Here is a 19,669-nt window from a genome sequence, read left to right as displayed (position 1 = left end):
TAATTGGAGAAAGTTGAGCTTTCTTATTTCAGGTCACTGTTTTTTAATGCAAAGCTGCCTTTGCTTATCAAAATCCATGTTTTTACTGTTGAGGTCAACATGTGGTCAGAGGTAGAAGGAACCTTTTGTTACTTTTTGTGGGATGAAAAGATAAAAGCAAGAAGGTGGTATCTGAGATAGATCAGATGGTTAGGAAGGATTAAACAAGCAAGTGGGTATAAAACCAAGCTGTGGTTTGAGCGCTTCACAATAACGGATCCCGGGGCTGAGCCAGGGGGAGGGGGAGGAAAGTGACCAAAGGCGCGGTCAAAGAGAAAGATTTTCAGCAGAGACCTGAAAATAGGAAAAGAGGGAGTGAGGAAGGGGGTTCCTGAGCCTCGGGGCATATTAGCTGAAGGCATAGCCGCCGAGGATGGAGCGGAGGATTGGAGGGAGGAAGAGGCCAGACCCGGAGGAACGAAGGCAACGGGTACTGTTTTGAGGAGAGAGGAGGTCAGAGAGGTAGGGAGGTGCAGAGGAGGGATTTGAAGACAAGGGTGAGGATCTTGAAGTCAATCCTCTCCGGGACAGGCAGCCAGTGCAGTCTGGCAAGAACTGGGGTAATCGGGGAGCGGAGTTTGGTGCGGGTAAGAATGCGGGTGGCAGAGTTTTGAATCATTTGGATTTTATGGATGGTAGTGGAGGGGAGACCGGCGAGGAGGGCGTTAGAGTAGTCCAGCCGAGAGATGACAAAGGAATGGACCAGGGTTTCAACGGCTTTCGGAGAGAGGTATTGGCAGAAACAGGCGATGCGTCGGAGGTGGAAGAAAGCGGTACTGGTGAGGGACCGGATGTGGGGGAGGAAAGATAATTGGGGGTTGAACCTGACTCCTAAGTTGCGTGCGGGTTCGGAGAGTTTTGGGGGGAGGTCGGGTAGGTGGAGGAGGTGAGAAACATGAGATTTTAGACTTTGACGAGAGCCAAAGTGTATGGCATCCGTCTTGTCAACGTTCATCTGAAGGTAATTTGCACTCATTCAACCCCTGAGATCTCACAGGCAGCTAACAGAACATCAGGGGACTGGGGGTCGCAAAGAGAGGTGGAAAAATAGAGTTGGGCGTCATCCGCGTACATGTGGAAATGTACCCCATGTCTGCGGATGACATCCCCAAGAGGGAAAACACAGCCGTCGTTGGTGGAACAGAGGAGATGTGGGATGTGTAGAAGACCCAAGCTGCCTGAGTGAAGAGGATGGGGAGAGTGGGATCTGAGCAGGTCGCAGAAGTAGAGAGATGCTCCGGGCTTGACGTGATTTGTAGGTGAGTGTGAGGTTCTTGCAATCAATTTCAAGTTAAAGTTCCTGAACATTTGCTTCTGTAAAAAAACACCCTTTGGCCATTTTCAAGGTGAACTTGAAGGTGTTGGACCACTGGATATCGATCGTGTATGTGGAAGCCCAAATTTCTCCAGATTGCTTCATTGGTGTTCACATATTGGCCCATCTGGTAGTATGTTATCTCGTCTCTTCGGGCTTCCTCCCGCTACTGAGTCCAAACACAGCCATGTCACATCCCCTGTTCACATATTTGCACGCATATTTGATGCTCTTAATAGAGTTGCAAAACTCAACATTGATGTGAGCGTTGAAGAGCCGAAAGTGATAGGGATTAATGGTTGTCTACTTCCACCAGATGTTTGTCAGTCCTGCATGGGATCCACCACCTCCAGTTGACCTCCGCCTGTGCAAAGGATACCCATCATGACCTGTTTGGGTCTCCTGTATGAAGCATCTTGGATATTGCATTGGCAGGAGCCATCTTTCACGCACGGAGATTTTCTGGTGAATTGTCCACATGGGCCGTGAATCATTTGTTTCTTTATGATTTCAAAGAGCACAGGGTCTCGGTCTGGGTTTGGCAGTTCTGCAGATTTGGTTCTGTCGATTTGGTTCGGCCGCATTTTTCGATGAGCCACAGAAGAATGAGGAAGACCACACTAAACCTTGCGTTTTGTATAGCGCCTTATCAAGTCTCAAAAACACTTCATAGGATTTACTATGAAATGAAGTGACTGTGTATTTGTAGGCAAACAGAGCAGTACAATTGTGCACATCAATGTCCCACATACAGCCATAAAATTAATGACTAATTTTTATTTGATAGATTGTTGACCAGGACACCGGGAGAGAGAAACTCCCTTCACTTTTCAAATGGTGATCTTTAACATCCACTTGAACAGGCAGGCGGGACCTCGGTTTACTGTCTCATCACCTCCGACAATGTAGCGCTCCCCAGTACTTCATTGGAGTGTCATCTCAGACCATGTGAGTTCAAGTCCAGATGTGGAAATTGGACCCACAACCTGACTCGAAGACAGGAGCGCTATCACTGAGCCAAGCTGAGATCTCTGCAGAATGGTTTCACTCAAAAAATGTACAGTCAATTCACTGTACAGTTTATTCTGTGAAATGTCTAGAAGACATAAAAAGCACTATACCAAATGCAAGGATTTTTATTATATTATGAACAAAAAAAGGAAATTGAAACCAGTTTTTGAGGTGCAAAACATACATAACGGCTAAATTATATAAAGTGCTGGTGAGACCTTATTTGGAGTGCTTTGTACTATTTTGCGCATCAAATCTTAGGAGAGATATACTAATCTTGGAGGGGTTTCAGCGACTTCAGTGGATTAAAGATGGGATAAAAGGGTTTGACTGATGAGTGGTTACTTTACATTCCCTGGAGTTAAGAAATATATAGGATAATTTGATTCAGGGATCGTGTATAAATTAATGAAAAGAATGGACAAACTAGATACTGGATAATTCTTCTGGGGATCCAAAACATACACATACTCTTAAAATTAGAGTTGTTAAAAGTGAGAACAGAAAATATTTTTTCAGTTTGAAAAGAAGTTTGAGAGATACTTGGCAACTGAAAGGTGTGAAAAAAGCAGAGATTGGGTTGAAAGTCCTGTCGATAGAATCGCATCATTTAGAATCATAGAATATTACAGCAGAGAAGGCCATTCAACCCATCGTGCGTGTGCCAGCTCTTTGGAAGATCTACTTTTACCTTCAAATACAAAATTACATTTGTATTGTGCCTTTCACGTCAGGAGGACGTCCCAAGGTGCTGGATTTGGACCCGACCCTCATAGCAAAACTGTCTCTTTCCCCAATGATAAACTCCTCTCTACGACCTCCCAACTCGGTCATTGCCTATGGCCAGCAAACACCGGCTTCCTTCATGTCCCGCACCCCCACCGTCACCATTTTGCCCCCACTCTCTGAAGCTCCTTTCCCAGAGTCCCTCCAACTAACTTGCTTCATCTCTCCTCGATCAAGGCACCTGAGGACCTAACTCTTTGATCATTGCTTTAGGTCATCTATGACTAAGTCAACCGGTAGGGAAGTTTGGTGTCAGGTCCCAGGTGAGTCAGCGGTGGTCACCTCCCTCCCTACCTGTCCCCTCAGGTTACCAATACCCTTATTCATGTTTCCGTTATGTCCAGGCTTGACTACGCTGTCTCCCTGCTCACTGGAATTTCTAACTCTTACATCCACAAACTGCAGATTATTCAGAATTCTGCAGTTTGTGTTCTCTCCCATACGAAGCTCTGGAAGCCGATTAACCCCATCTTCGCCCGGCTTCACGTTTCCCCAGAGGATTGCATTTAAGATCCTTGTCCTTACTTTCAAAGCCCTCCACCATCTTCCTCCTCTTGTCCTCCACGACCTACTAACACTTTAGCAACCTTCCTGTTCACTCCGCTCGGCGGGCACTGGTCTACTCCACATCCCCCACCAGCCTGCCCCACCATCGGTGGTTGGGCGTTCAGCCATTCTGCTCCCACCCTCTGGAACTCCATCCCCGAATCCCCCCACCTCACCCCTTAAATTGCCTCCTTCAAGGCTCGTCTCAAGACCTTCCTCTTTGACCATGCCTTCAGTCAGCCTCCCACCCACCTTGCCCTCCACCCTTCTTGATTTCAATCCCCAGCGCTCGGGTGCAAACCCTTGACTGTTCAGCGATTTAGGACATCCTCCTGAGGTGAAAGACACTACTCAAATGCAATTTGTTGTCGTTGGCCGCACTGAGACATTTTGACATGAATGAGGAGGTGAGAATATGAAAATGGAACCAGGTAGGGAAGTTGATGTGGCAATCTTCTTCAGAAAGGTAGACACAATTATGGTAACTGAATGGTCAGCCAGTGAGTTTTGAATATAGAATGTGCTATAACATTCCATGATTCAGGAATTTTATTGTGAGAAGCTTAAAGAAGTTTTTGCCATGATAAGAATCAATAAAAATCCAGTTCATTCTTTCTGCTGAAAGTGGCAGCATCTGAAATGGAGCTGGAAGGAGGAGCAATGTGATGCATAATGAACTTTCTTGTACGTCAAATTGTGTAAAGTGAAACTGAAAGTAGATTCCAGAAGGCAGTACCAGAGCCTCGGAGAGCAGTAGCTGAAGGCACAGCTGCCAGTGGTGCAACGGAGGATTCGGGGGACGAGGCCAGACCTGGTGGAGTGAAGGCCACGGGTATTGTTGTGAGTGGAGAGGAGGTCAGAGAGGTAGGCGGGTGCAGAGGACTCCTTGCATTTGATATAACACTTTTCACGTCTTCTCGATGTCTCAAAACACTTCACAGAATGTGTTGTAGAGTGAATTGCCTGTATATTTGTGGGCAAATGCGGGCGGCAGAGTTCTGGATGACCTGGATTTTATGGATGGTAGTGGAGCGGAGACCGGTGAAGAGGGCATTTGAATAGTCCAGCAAAGGCTTGGACTAGAGTTTTGGCGGCTTTTGGGGTGAGGTATTGGCGGAGACGGGCGATGCGTCAGAGGTGGTAGAAGGCGGTGCAGGTGAGGGACCAGATGTGGGGCAGGAAGGATAATTGGGGGTTGAACTTGATGCCTGGATTCCATACGGTTTCGGAGAGTTTTAGGGGGAGGTCGGGTAGGTGGAGGAGGTGAGAACCGTGTGATTTAAGACGTTGACGAGAGCCAAAGAGTAGAATGGGTATAGGTGGAGATCCAGGGCCACCTGACAGGTCATCTCCCTCCCTGTGTGGGGCATGTCACCGCGGGAGATGTTCGTTGTCTGGGCTGCGTCCGGACCAACTGCAGAGAGAGGCTCAGGGCAACCGGGATTCCAGCCTCAGATCCCGGGCAGGGAATTGGCGGAGGCAACGGGAGGGTTCGGGGAGGGGATGACGCTCTGGGTGAAAGGCTCAACGGGAAGGCTGTCGCTGATCAGTCGCGAGCGGCAGAGCCTCGAAAACACGTGTAAACTGAGCGGGACTCACAGAAGCGACGTCAGGCAGCGGCGGGGATCACGGTCTCTGTCTCCCGCGGATCGGGTCGGGACCGGCGGTGGCCAGAGCGAGGGCCGGGGCCTAACTTGATCAAGTCCTTCGAGGTAGTAACTGAAAGCGTAGATGAAGGCAACGCTCTGGATGTCATGTATTTGGGTTTCCAGAAGATGCGGAGAGAGGGCAAGTGAAGAAACTCGAGACGCACAGATTATGGCAGGAAAAGTGATGGTTTGGGATAGAAAAGTGGCGGAAGGATAGGAAGCAGAAAATTGGACAGTTATTATCAAAAACAGGTATTATTATTGCAACTACTCCGTTCACATCCATCACAGAAACTTTATCCCAATCAATGGCTTAGCCCGAGTGTGGGGCCGGGGTCCGAGGCCGACCATAGCCAGAGTGGGGTCGGGGTCCCAGGCCAGCCATAGCCTGAGTGGGGGCCGGGGTCCCAGGCCGACCATAGCAAGAGGCGGGGACTGGCAGACAGCTGTAGGTTGGACCGGGATCTCGGGGATCCTGAGTTGGGGCGGGTGTCTCGGGGACCGGGGTCTCGGGACCCTGAGGTGGAGCGGGTGTCTCGGGGATCGAGTGGCGGCCATTTTCTGGTCAGGGGGAGCCGTCGTTTTGCATTTCCAGCTATTTCCCGCCATTCTGTGTGACGTCACTTCCGCACATCAGGTTTGAATCCCTGGTGGCAGCGACAGTACAGTACAGTCCATCCCATCCTCTGTCTGTCTGTCTGTCTGTCTGTCTGTCTGTCTGTCTGTCTGTCTGTCTGTCTGTCTGTCTGTCTGTCTGTCTGTCTGTCTGTCTGTCTGTCTGTCTGTCTGTCTGTCTGTCTGTCTGTCTGTCTGTCTGGCTGGCTGGCTGGCTGGCTGGCTGGCTGGCTGGCTGGCTGGCTGGCTGGCTGGCTGGCTGGCTGGCTGGCTGGCTGGCTGGCTGGCTGGCTGGCTGGCTGGCTGGCTGGCTGGCTGGCTGGCTGGCTGGCTGGCTGGCTGGCTGGCTGGCTGGCTGGCTGGCTGGCTGGCTGGCTGGCTGGCTGGCTGGCTGGCTGGCTGGCTGGCTGGCTGGCTGGCTGGCTGGCTGGCTGGCTGGCTGGCTGGCTGGCTGGCTGGCTGGCTGTCTGTCTGTCTGTCTGTCTGACCACAGTGAGCGCCCACCCCCCTCTGCGTCACCTCCAGCTCCCACAGCCTCCTCCAGGCTGATAATGTCCCACTAATCCACCGCCTCTCGTCTCAGAGTGCGCATCTTGGCTACCGCCCCCGACCCGAGCTGCCCTCCCTCAAAATGTCCCCCTCCCTGCAACTCTCCCACTCTGTCCTGCTCTCCCTCCGCCCTCCCTGCCTCCTATCTCTGCTTAACCCCCCGCACTGCCTCCCTCTGTTCCAGCCTGGGAATCCTCTGCCGAGCTCATCCGGGCTATACATCGACTGCCCCATTCCCCATTACCACGGCAAGCCACCCCGGGCTCAGACCCCGGTGGCTAACCTCTCTTCCCCCATCTGCATCCCCACCCTCCCTGCCAACCAATCCACTACCCTCTCCCATCCCACATATCCCTCTGCCAACTGTCCACTCCGCATTGGCCTTCAAAACATCCGCTCCATCTCCAACAAGACCGTGGCCGTCAATGAACTCACCCTCGATGAGAAGATTGACATGGCCCGAACTGAAACCTGGATCATCCCAGGCAACACCTTCCCCCTCACTGAGACCACACCACCTGGCTAAACCTACCACCATGCCCCACGCCCCAACCACCGTGATGGTGGTGGTGTGGCCTTCATATCCAGGGTGTCACTTGCCCTATCTCCCTAGTCCACCGGCTCATTCCCTTCTTTCGAACACCTTACCTTCTGCCATCCCTCCCACCTCTGTAAAAATCCTTCTAGTTTAGCGCCCCCCAAAATCCTCTGGCTGGACCTCATCAAAACCTACTGCTTTGCTCTCAACTCAGCCAAATCGTCCTTCTATTCCAGGTTAATTCTGGAGGTGAAGGGCAACCCCAAGCGCCTGTTCTCCTCCGTCCTCCACGCCACGCCTCGCAGATTCTTTCCTCTGGCTCTCACTGCGAGAAAATGCTGCACTTCCTCGAGCTCAGCTGCCACTGCCCCCCTAACTTCCACCCCCTCCCTATCCTCACTCCACACTCCAACAATTACCCATCCCTCCTTCCACCCTTCTGAACCTGTCACCCCCTCCTCTACCTTCACAACCATATCCTCCATGAAGCCCACCACCTGCTCCCTGGACCCCATCCCCACCCTTCTACTTAAATCCCAGCTCCATCTCCTTTCCCCACTACTCGACAACAATAATAATAATAATCCTAATAATAATAACATCATCAACCATCTCCGTGTAATCTGGCTCTGTTCCTTCCCCCCTCAAAACAGCCACTGTCACCCCCACCTTGAAGAAATCTTCCCTTGACACATCACAGCTATCCACCCATCTCAAACTTCCCTTTCCTATCCAAGATCCTTGAGAGACATGTTGCCTCCCAGCTTCGCTCTTTTCTCTCCTCCCTCTCCCTCTGTGAACCCCTCCAATCGGGTTTCCTGCTGCCCACAGCATGGAAGCTGCTCTGGTCAATGTCACAAACAACATCCTGACCATGTGTGACCAAGGCTCCATCTGCCTCCTTGTCCTCCTTGACCTCTCCGCTGCCTTTGACACTGTGGACCATTCAATTCTCCTCCACCGCCTCTCCTCAAACCTCAACCTTCGAGGTTCTGTCCTCGACTGGTTCAGGTCCTAAGTTTCACTCCACCTCCACTTTGTCGCAGCAAATGGTTTCTCCTCCAGCCCCCACACCGTCTCGTGCGGTGTTCCTCAGGGCTCTGTCCTGGGTCCCCTCCTCTTCACCCTCTACATGCTCCCACTTGGTGACATCATTCGCAGACATGGGATAAATTTCTCTCTGCTCTCTATCTCTCTACCTCCACCCTCAACTCCAGGACCACTGGTGTCCTGACCGACTGCCTGTCCGACATCAAGTCCTGGACGAGGGTCAACTTTCTCCAGCTGAATGTCAGCAAGATCGAGACCCTTCTGATTGGCTCATGCCAGCGCCTCTGCACCTCGGGCGCTGGCAGCATTAACCTCCACGGCCGCACATTCAACCTCACTAAGCCAGTCAGGAACCTGGGTGTTTTGTTTGACCCTGAACTGCCCTTTCTCCCCCATATCCGCACCATGACCGGCACTGCCTACCACCACCTACACAACATTGGCAGACTCCGTCACTGCCTCACCCCTCAGGCTACCGAAACCTTATCCATGCATTCGTCACATCAACGCGCAATGACGGAAACTCCCTCCTCATCGACCTTCCTAACTCTTCCCTTCACAAGCTGCAGATCATCCTAAACTCTGCAGCTCGTGTACTCTCACGCACCAGGTTTTGTGACCCCATCACTCCCACCCTCGACCGACTCCACTGGCTACCCATCCACCAGAGGATTGAACTCAAGATCCTCGTCCTCACGTTCAAGGCCATCCATGGCTTTGCCCCCTCCTACCTCTCTGACCTGCTTACTCCCTACCAACCTGTCCGCTCCCTCCGTTCAGCGGGCTCCGGTCTGCTCCATGGCTCCCGCCTGACCTGCCCATCCCACCGTCCCTTCGCCTTGCTTCCTCTCTAGCCTCCTTCAAGGTCGGTCTCAAGACCCTTCTCTTCGACCGTGACTTTGGTCACCCTCTCTGCCTTCCCTCACCCCTCCACCAACCCTCCCCCATGCTTGGACCCCGACACCTGACTGTTCAGCGCTTTGGGACGTCTCCCGATGTGAAAGGCGCTCTATAAATGTAATTTTGTTGTTGCTATTGTTGTTGAGGTGTTGATATTAATTTTACTTTCCCGGGTATACTTGCTGAGGAGATTTGATTTTTGTTAACGTTTTAGCAATCAGCTACAAGGCTTTGGATCGAGTTCACAACATCAGTAAAAGTGAATGTTTTCGTCTCCGTTGGGTGCTGTGCTTTTTGTCTTTAATTTTTAGGATTCTTGATACATATTAAAAATGCTGGCAAAATGTGACCGTTTTGCACGAGAATACTGAAGACTAAGAGGGGATATAAACAAGGTGCCTAAAGGTGCATGAGATGTTAGATCAGGAATCTTTCTCTAGTTGGGGAATTGCTGACAAAAGACTTTTTTTTGTGAGCTGGATGCCTGACACATGTGGAAACCATAACCTGGGCCAATAGAAAATTGCAGGAATATTTGTCAAATATCGAGGGGCATTTGACAAATTTTACGGAAAACTATGGAGAAATTTGATAACTTTTTGGAAAATTGTGGAGGGTTCATTGGTGTTATTGAGAGACGCATTTTGTGAAACAACCCGGATTAAAACTATAGGCGTATATTTCCTGAACATGTAGTTATGTTTAAAATACTAAACATTTTAATTTGTATGGTACAGCACTTACCACAAATTTGACGCAGGAGTTCACTTTAGGCTGAGCATTGCGTGGATAGACGAGAGTAGTGTCGTGCAGCTGGTATTTCTATCGTGGTTCTCTCACTTGCGGGCAAAGCCAATTTCCTGCTCACACCACTTCCGTGGACCCAACACTCCCTGTGCCAATCAGCTTCACCTTCAGAAGTGTGGCTGCACTTTACTGTTGGCCCGGCCCATCACTGTGCTTTAGAGTATCCAAACCGAGCTGAGATTTCCATACATCCCACCTACACATGGAGATCCCAGAGATAGATTGTTGGAATGGAATGTGCACTCTCTCCCTGGAGGGACTCATCCTGCCTTACCTAATTCTGGAAAGTATTAAGCGCAGGTTGGCAAAGGTTTGGGGACCCCAGAGTGTGCACTGGGGTAACTGCTGGAGTCTATCCAACTAAAACTGCCTATCTTGCCATTGATATTGTTGTCTGGCAACCTTTCCCACTGCTTGTCCAGGGAGGACCAACCGCCCCATTAGGGCTTTGGCTTGTAGAGTTAACAGGAGCTGAGTGGGATGAATCCCAGCCCTCATTGACTAGTCTGCTCTTCCATGTTCTGCCGATGAACTAGGCTGGCATCAGCAGTGTCCTGGAATACTGTGGACTCGGCGGTTCAGGAAACACACTACCGAGATCGCCACAGAGGGCTGGCTTGATTCCAATATTTCGTTGCCAAGCATACCAAAACAGGATTTTACTATATTATCCTTCTTTGCCTCTGTTACCTTTTCTTCACTACCTGTCTCCGTTGCTTAAGGCTTCTCCACTCAAGCTGCTACTTAGTTTTCCCTTTCCTCTTCATAGACATGTCCAACATCTCTAGCTTACTTTAGCTACAGGATTTGTGGAGTCCTGTAGCTCAGTGGTTAGAGCACTCGCTTTGCAAGTGAGAGACCTGAGTTCAATTCCAGGCAGAGGGCGAAACCTTGGGCAAGTTTCCTTACTCCACACAGAGCCTAATAATAATCCCTCCAAAACCAAAAACAATAATAAATTGGTCATTTTCAATCCATGACTGTTTGTGGGACATTGCTGTGCGCAATTGGCTGCCGCGTTCGCCCACAAATATATAGTCAATTCACTTTACAGTATATTCTGTGAAGCGCTTTGGGACGTCCTCCCGACGTGAAAAGCGCTATATCAAAACGCAAGGATTATTAAGGATTTAGTCTCTGATTGGATTATTATATACGAATAAGATAATTTTTTCCTTTCAGATAGGTTTGGCACAATGGAAGTGGACAACTCAGATGATGACATAATCCACACAGGTACACCTCAAGCTATTATATTCACACTATGACTTAGTCGCTTCATATAGAGAAGCATTGAACACGAAAAACAAGATGGTAATGTTGAACTTGTACAAGTCTTTGGACCGTAACCACATTTGAAACTGAAAGAGATCTAAGGGTGTTAGTTGACTCACCATGTCAAAACTTGAGAAGCAGAAATAAACAAGGCAAACTGGATTCTGAGCTACCAGTTAGCCAGTTAATATTTACCTAGACGATCAAAAAGCAGGATTTTACTGTAGGCAGGATTTGAAAAGTGGGGAGGGAGAGAGGGAGATAGTGCCAGAGCTTCGGGGCATCAGCCTGATCTAATGGAATGGCAGAACAGGCTCATGGGGCTAAATGGCCTTCTCCTGTTCCAATGTTCCTTGAGTACTATATAGGTTGGTTATGATATCCGAGTGTCTGAATTTAACCAGTTTGACAAAAGAGCTCGGAATCCTGTTTGTCTTGTTTATTGCTGCCTCACATTTTTTTGACACGGTGAGAGATGAGTCAACTAACAACCTTAGCTTTTTTTCCGTTATCCCCTTGGTACATTTTACAATTCTTTGTTTTGAAGATGAGGTTGCACATAGAGTGGTTGGCATGTCAAATTTTCAGCTGTTGAAACAAAATCCATCACGATTTTACTGTTTAGTTTCAGCTTATCGATTGCCTCAGTAGCCAATTTGCTCTTTAAGTCCTGTAGCATAGTGATTTTGCAAATGGGAATTATAATTTTGAAAAAATAGTGTTTTTTGAGATGTGCAGTGATGATGGCGGTTTTGAAAGGGGAGCATAATATACCTTGGAGAAAGGGAAGGATTCACTAGGGGTATCTGACTAGAGATAAGACTGGTGGCTCACATGGAATATCTCAGTGCAGGTTTGCTGAACCGATTGATTTGTTTCTATGCTATAACATTCTATGATTCTGTGAACTGTTCCAAGGTGTGACAAGGAAAAGGACAACAGTAACAACAACAACAACAACAAAATTCAGTTCTGATACACCTTCCAAGACGAAAGGATGTGCCACGACAAGCAAAGTATCTCCACAGAAGAAGCGTAAGAGACAAAGCGCTGGGGCTCAGATGTCGGAGGAAAATAAGGAAGTGCTGCAGCTATGTAAGAGCAACTTTTGGAACCAAATATAGAGACAATAGTTTTGTTGATGGCTCATTGTAATCAATTGTTGATATGATGAGGTGTTTAAGATGGTGAAGGGCATGACAGGGTAGATAAGGAAAAACTATTTCCTTTAGTTAGGGAATCAGTGACAAGGGGCACAGTCTCATGATTGTTAGCAGAACAATTAGGGAAGAGATTGAAAGGAATATGTTCATCAAGAGAGTTCTTAGGGTTTCAAAATCAGATGGGTATCTGAGACATATGGATACCAGTTACAATGCTTAAGAGTATTGAAAGTATTCAAACCAGACTGAGAGTGTCACATATGTATATCACCTAACCATGAAAATATCCTTATCTTTGGAGTGGAGTATACACTCTACCTGCAGGGAAGCACCCTGCTGACCTAATTCTGATGAGTTTAAGTGCATATTAGCAAGAGCAAAGTATGGGGCCCCAAGAATGTAGGGTACTGAAACTGCCTAGTTTGTCATTGAAAGCACTGTCTGGCAAGTTTCTCGCTGCTTGTTTAGCAAAGGCCAATCTACCCATTCGGGCATTGGCTTCATGGTTAACAGGAGCTGAGAGGGAAGAATTCCTGATCCCAATGACTCTCTAGCTTTCCAAGTCCTGCCAATGAGCCACGCTGGCTGTAGTGTCATCAAAATTGCCCTTGACTATGTAGGCCCACCTGGCTTGGAAACTAGATAACTGAAACCGCCATCGACAGTTGATTTGTTCACGACATTCCCTTGCCAAACCAAGGAACCAGCTCCGCTTCTACAAGATCCTCCTTACCCCCCAACTGGAGGACTGTAACTACTTTGTCAGTTAATATCTTTCAAGCATAGTTTTAAGCTCTCACTGGGTAGTTTGTAAGAATGAAGAATTCCCTCTGATCTCCTGATTAGCAGCGCAGCTCAGTCTCAATTGCTTGAGAGCATTGGCACTATTCTTCTGCCATGCTCAGGCACACAACTCTTCCACCAGGAATTCTACAGACGTCTGCGTCCCATAATGTTGGAAATACAGTTGGACACAGTTGGAAATAAGCTTTACTACTAGCAGAGTGTGGGATCAATGCACAAGCAAGTGAGAGGGTTGGGCTAGTTTCCTTATTCCACGCACCTCTGTTTACCTATGAGTAAGTGGGAAACCGATTGTTAATCAATTGGCGGATTACTTTTCCTGGTATAGTAATCCCTTCAAAAAATATATATTTGGTCACTCTATCAGTGACTGTGTGTGGGACAACGATGTACGCAATTGGCTGCCGTGTTTTGCTAACATAATATACAGTCAATTCACTTCTGTGAAGCGCTTTGAGACGTCTCAACAAAGGTGTTGTATTAAATGCAAGGATTATTATCATTAGCAACAGAATACATTGGCAGTGCTGGGCTGTGAATTAATCAAAAGGACAGCATCCCCAGTAGAGCCACCTACCATGGTATTGTCCTGCTACAGCATAAGCTGTAAGCATTGTGCCCAAAATACATTATTCCTTTTCTTGACACAAAATAAAAATAAATGTCTATAATATTAGAACTGTGAATTGAAATAGGAGAGCTGGAATGTCTCGGTAATGACTCAATAACTATAAAACTTTCAATGAATTGTTGGAAAACTTTCTTTTTGTTTATTGCCATTAATTCAACTTCATTTCATTCCTTTATCAGGTAAAGATTTGGAGAAAGAAACAAGGGATCTTATCAACAAGGTGCACATGAAACTCGAAAATGTTGTGTGCAATGACCCTGAGGAGAAGGAGCTGGTCATCACCTTGAAGTACGTACAGTATAAGGAATAAAGGAAAGTCCGTAGTCATCAAAACTCCCCTCTCTCCTTGTTTCTGAGTAGCTGCCCAATGCAAAATCACAGATGGAGCTTCTTCTATCTCTTCCCTGGTTGTCCTCAACATACTGGGATGGATTCCATCCCTGTGATTGTCAATTTTGTGTCCTCCCACCATGCTGAAGGCAGTTGTCCCCCAGATAGTCGATGGGGAAACTCTGAGGCTTGTGGCGACAGCTGCTGGAAGGTGCTACCTGGAATCCAAGTTTGTGAGCACACATCCGAACATCCAACTCTTGAAACCCACCTTGATTAGCCTGCAGAGAGGCACGCAGATGCTGCTTAAACTCCCCAACTCCAACTGGTGGAACCATCAGCAAAATGGTGGCAATGCTCTCATGCATTTCATGCTGAGCTATGTTGCCCACTGGAAAGCCCGCAGAGATTTCCTGTTACCTACCATCCACCTAGTGAGGCCCCTAACCAACACTTGTCGGATGTTGAACAACCAACTGGTGACTATCTTCCTTGGGGTGGACGTAAGCAGGGCCTCCTTGGAGCTGAACTGGCTCCAAGGTGACATGTCTGGCAACGGTATATCAGAATCAGGCCAACCCTCTATTGCGGAACCAGTAGTCCAGTTCCTGAGCCAGGTGGGTGGGTTCGTAGTACTCCATGTGTCAGATGCCTGCCTGACCTCTGCCCCCCCAAAAAATCTATTTTTCTAGTTTTCCCAACTTTTGTAGTAAAGTTTCCTTTTGAATCCTTATCCCAAGTGTGTCTCAGCCTGGCTTAATTAATAGCACTCTCACCTCTGAGAGAGAAAGTTTTATGGGTTCATGCCCTACTCAGATCCTATCTCTCACACCAGCTCCACTTTGTCTCTACAAACGGCTTCTCCTCCAGCCCCCGCACTGTATCACGCAGTGTTCCTCAGGGCTTTGTCGTTGGTCCTCTCCTCTTCAACTTGTATATTCTCCCTCTTGGTGACATCAATCCGCAGACATGGAGTTATATACATATATACATCCCATGTACATGTAGATTATCCAGAACTCTGCAGCTCATGTCCTCTTCCGCACCAGGCTCCATGACCCCATCACACCCACCCTTGCCTGGCTCCACTGGCTCTCCATTCCTCAGAGGATCAAGTTCAAAATTCTTGTCCTCACCTTCAAGGACATCCATGGCCTTGCCTCTTCCTAAGTCTCCGATCTACTAACCCCTTATCAACCTGTCTGCTACCTCCACTCAGCAGGCTTCGGCCTGCTCCATGTGCCCCACCTGGCCCACCCCACCATTGGCGGTTGCACCTTCAGCCTCTCTGCCCCCACCCTCTGGAACTTCATCCCACATTCCCTTTGCCTCGCTGCCTGCCTTGCTTACCTGAAGGCATGCCTCAAGACCCTCCTCTTCAACCGTACCTTCGGCCACTCTCCTACCCTCTCTGCCCACCACTCTCCCTGACGATCCCATGGGGCTACTTGAAAAGAGAAGGCAGTTTCTCTCAGTGCCCTGACCAATAATCTCCCAAATAAAATTATCCATTTGCTTCATGGCTGCTTGTTGGACATTGCTGTGTACAATTGGTCTACAACATCTGCCTAGGAGTACACAGTCACTGCACTTTACAGTAAATTCTGTGAAGAGTTTTCGGATAGCCTCCTGATAGACAGCATACAATGAAGGATTCTGACTATTCTGAATTTTTGTATATTCAAAATATATTGTTTCATTAGGAGTAGGATTGAACTGGTTGGGCTGAATGGCCTGTTTCCGTGCTGTACATTCTTTATAAATGTTTCCCCCCACCACTGCGCTATTTAGATTTTCTGGATATGCATTGGTTTGCATTCTGTCTGTCAAGGGTTTTTACGATGAAAACTTGTCCCAATGTGGTACGAATATAAACCTCTCTGTGTGTACCATTTTATCAGCCACGTATTAGTTTCCCTGATCTGCCTCTCCCGACATTCCCAGTATGTGCACTGAGAAGAATCCAGAGATTAGAACTGGAGATCCTTCTCTTGAATCTTCCCCCAAATATCCTTAAAATCGTGTTTCAGAATCCTTCTGCTATTCCCGCCTATGTTCTTGGTACCATGTGTATGATTGTTTGTGGCTGTTTTTCCACACCGCAGGTTTTCAGTGCACTCCGTAATATCCCTTGAGAGGAAATGCACCTTCTGGCACTTGCAATCAGACCCAAAATGTGATCTACAGAATCCACCAATAAAACTCTGATGCTACGTTTTACCGCCTCCTATTTTATATAATTGATTATGATAACTTATCATTAATTTTTGTTTACCAATCATAAATATACTACAGAAAACGTATTACAGAATAGTTTATTAAATATACTTAGCCCTTTGTAGCTATTAATTGGGTGAAAAATGTAAGTTGTTTGTAGTAAAGTAAAACTATTTATGGTAGAGTCTATTAAGTGTATTTTGTGGGTGAACATACCAGCCAATTTGTACCACATCAGATTGCACAACCAGCCATGAAGTGAGTGATCAATTTTATCTGGGCGGTGGTCAGCCAGGATAGAGGGAGAGAGAGACTACCTTTTCGTTTAGAATGGTGCCGTGGGATCTTTAACGTCTCCCTGAACAGACAGATGCGCCTCGGTTCAATGTCTCAGGAATAGCACCTCCAATAATGCAGTGCTCCTCCCCAATAGTCTAAGGAAGCAGGACAAGAGGTTCAGAGTTGGGAAGAGCAATCTGTGGTTTTTGTTTCAGAGAAAAGGCTTCCATATTAAAAAGCAAAACCCTGCTGGACAAGATCTACATTGGTGTATTTGGAAAAACAGGAGATGGAAAGAGTTCGCTGATAAATGCTGTTTTGCACAAACACGGATTACTGCCTACGTCATCATGCACTGCGTGTACATCATCCATCATAAATGTGGAAACCTACAGTGGCCGCAGGTTCAAAGCAGACATTGAGTTCATTACTGAGGAGGTAATGGTTATCCTGAGCTTCATGTTACTGGTCTCCATTATCGGAGGCCAAATCTTTAGCCGCTGCATTCCTGAAGATGAGGAATGTCTAAGTCACTGGGAAGGTGCCTCAACCATCCTGTTTTATTCCTATCGTTCCAGAATAGTGTGAATCTCAATTAACTATAAAAGTAAGTCAGCATGGCTTCAAGGGAGAGAGTTTGTTGATAATACACTAATTGAAGTTTTGTGTAGGGAATTCAATGAGTGTTATAATTTAGCAACATAACATAACATGTAGGAGCAGGAGTAGGCCATTCAGCCATTCGAGCCTGCCCCGCCATTCAATCATGGCTGATCTTCTAATCTAACTCCAGCTAATAACCTGACGCTGCCTTATCCCCATATCCCTTAATCCCTTTTGCAATAAGAAATCTATCTCAGTCTTGAATATGTTCAAGGACTGAGTGTCAACAGCCCTTTGGGGTAGGGAGTTCCATACATTCACCGCCCTTTGAGTGAAGAAGTTCTTCCTCAACTCAGTGCGAAAGGGCTGCCTCTGATTTTAAGGTTGTGACCCCTGGTTTTAGTTTCTCCAACCGGGGGAAACAATCTCCCACTATCTACTCTATCTGCCCTTTGATGATCTTATAGGTTTCTATAAGATCCCGTCTATTTCTTCTATATTCTAGAGAATATAAGCCCAAATTGGTCAGCCTATCCTCGTAACTCATCCCCTTCATCCCTGGTACTAACCGAGTAAATCTACACTGCACCCCCTCCAAGGCAGGTACATCCTTCCTTAAATGAGGAGACCAAAACTGGACACAGTATTCCAGGTGTGGTCTCACAGGGCCCTATACAGTTGCAGTAAGACTTCCCTACTCTTATACTCTAATCCTTTCATAATGAATGCTAACATACCGGTTGCCTTCCTAATTGCTGCTGCACCTGCAGACTAACCTTCTGTGATAGGTGTACAAGGACACCCAAGTCCTTCTGGACACTAACACATTCCAATCTCTCCCCTTCTAAAAAATAACCCGCTCTACTGTTTTTGCTACCCAGGTGGATGACTTTGCACTTCCCTATGTTATACTTCATCTGCCACCCTCCTGCCCAATCACCTAACCTATCTATGTCTCGCTGCATTTTTTTAATGTCGTCCTCTGTGTTGACACTTCCTCCTAGTTTTGTGTCATCCGCAAATTTAGATATATTAACGTCGATGTCCTCATCAAGATCGTTGATGTAGATGGTAAATAGCTGAGGCCCAAGGACTGATCCTTGTGACACTCCACTAGTCATATCCCGCCAATCTGAAAAGGACCCTTTTATTCCTACTCTTTGTTTCCTACCCATTAACCATTCCCCAATCCACGTTAATATTGCTCCCCCCAATTCCATGGGCCCTTAACTTTTTGACTAACCTTTCATGCGGCACCTTATCGAATGCCTTCTGGAAGTCCAAATAGACCACATCCACTGATTCACCCTTATCTCGTTTACTGGAAATATTCTCAAAAATCCCTTTTGTAAAGCCATGTTGACTTGGCCTAATTATATTGTGCCCTAAATACCGCACTACCACATCCTTAATCAACGATTCTAAAATTTTTCCTATCACTGATGTGAGACTAAGTGGCCTATGGTTCCCCATCTTTTCCTTTCCACCTTTTTTAAATAGTGGTGTTACATTTGTGATCTTCCAATCCATGGGGACTGTTCCAGAATCCAAGGAATTTTGGAAGATCAGACACAAGGCCTCCACTATCTCATAAGCTCCTCTTTTAAAACCCGGGGATGCAGACCATCCGGACCAGGGGATTTGTCACTTTTTAGAGCTAACTGTTTCCCGAGCACCAATTCTCTAGTAATGAAAATTTCCCTAAGTTGCTCCCTGTCCTCATCCCTTTGGCGCATCTCTATTGTTGACAGACTGGTTGTGTCTTCTCGGGTGAAGACAGATGCAAAGTACCTATTTAGGGACTCTGCCATGTCCTTACCCCCCATTACAACTTCTCCCATCTCTGACTGAAGTGGACCTACATTTACCCTCACAGCCTATTCCTCCTAATGTATTTGTAAAAACTTTTACAATCTGACTTAATGTTCCTCGCTCGCTTACCCTCATACTCCTTTTTCTCGCTCTTAATGAGATTTTTAGTTTTATTTTGCTGGTTTCTAAAACTCTCCCAATCTTCAGATTTGCCGCTTTTCTTGGCAGTTTTATAAGCCTTTTATTTTAATTTGATGCTTTCCCTCACTGCTCTACAACAACACCAATAACAAGATTTCATCTATAGAGCGCATTTCACGTGGGGAGAACGTCCCAAGGCGCTGGACAGTTGGGTCAGGACCCGAGCAGTGGGGAAATGGTCAGGGTGAGGGGAGGGTAGGGAGGGAGCGAGTAGGGGGTAGAGAGTCGAGAGGGGAGCTGAAGGCTCGGTCAAAGAGAAAGGTCTTGAGACCGGCCTTGAAGGAGGAAAGGGAGGAAGCGGCGAAGGCACTGGGGGCGATGGAGTTCCAGAGCTTAGGGGCTGAGAGGCTGAAGGCCCGGCCACCGATGGTAGGGCGGTTGGGGCGGGGGGGCGTGGAGCAGACCGGAGCCAGAGGAACGGAGGTAAGTAGGGGGATAGTAGGTCGGAGAGATAGGAGGGAACAAGGCCGTGAATGGCCTTGTAGGTGAGGATGAGGATCTTGAATTCGAGTTAGCCACGGATGAATTGCTTTCCCTGTGGTACTCTTA

General features: G+C 47.5%; 1 protein-coding gene across 1 annotated transcript in view; it reads left to right on the top strand.

Annotated features, from left to right (window-relative positions):
- Positions 1-486: 486 nt before the first annotated feature.
- Positions 487-19,669, top strand: part of LOC103191469 (nuclear GTPase SLIP-GC-like) — a 41,761-nt gene continuing 22,578 nt past the window's right edge. The window contains exons 1-5 of the mRNA XM_042338383.1: positions 487-501; positions 10,988-11,041; positions 11,999-12,175; positions 13,858-13,966; positions 16,720-16,942. Coding sequence (XP_042194317.1) covers positions 11,002-11,041; positions 11,999-12,175; positions 13,858-13,966; positions 16,720-16,942 — 549 coding nt within the window. The 5' untranslated portion in view covers positions 487-501; positions 10,988-11,001. The remainder of the gene's footprint in view (positions 502-10,987; positions 11,042-11,998; positions 12,176-13,857; positions 13,967-16,719; positions 16,943-19,669) is intronic.

The sequence above is a fragment of the Callorhinchus milii genome, unplaced genomic scaffold (genome assembly GCF_018977255.1).
Source record: "Callorhinchus milii isolate IMCB2004 unplaced genomic scaffold, IMCB_Cmil_1.0 Scaffold10, whole genome shotgun sequence".
Taxonomy (NCBI): domain Eukaryota; kingdom Metazoa; phylum Chordata; class Chondrichthyes; order Chimaeriformes; family Callorhinchidae; genus Callorhinchus; species Callorhinchus milii.
The sequence above is the reverse complement of the archived record's forward strand: the minus strand, read 5'-3'. Positions and strand labels throughout refer to the sequence as shown.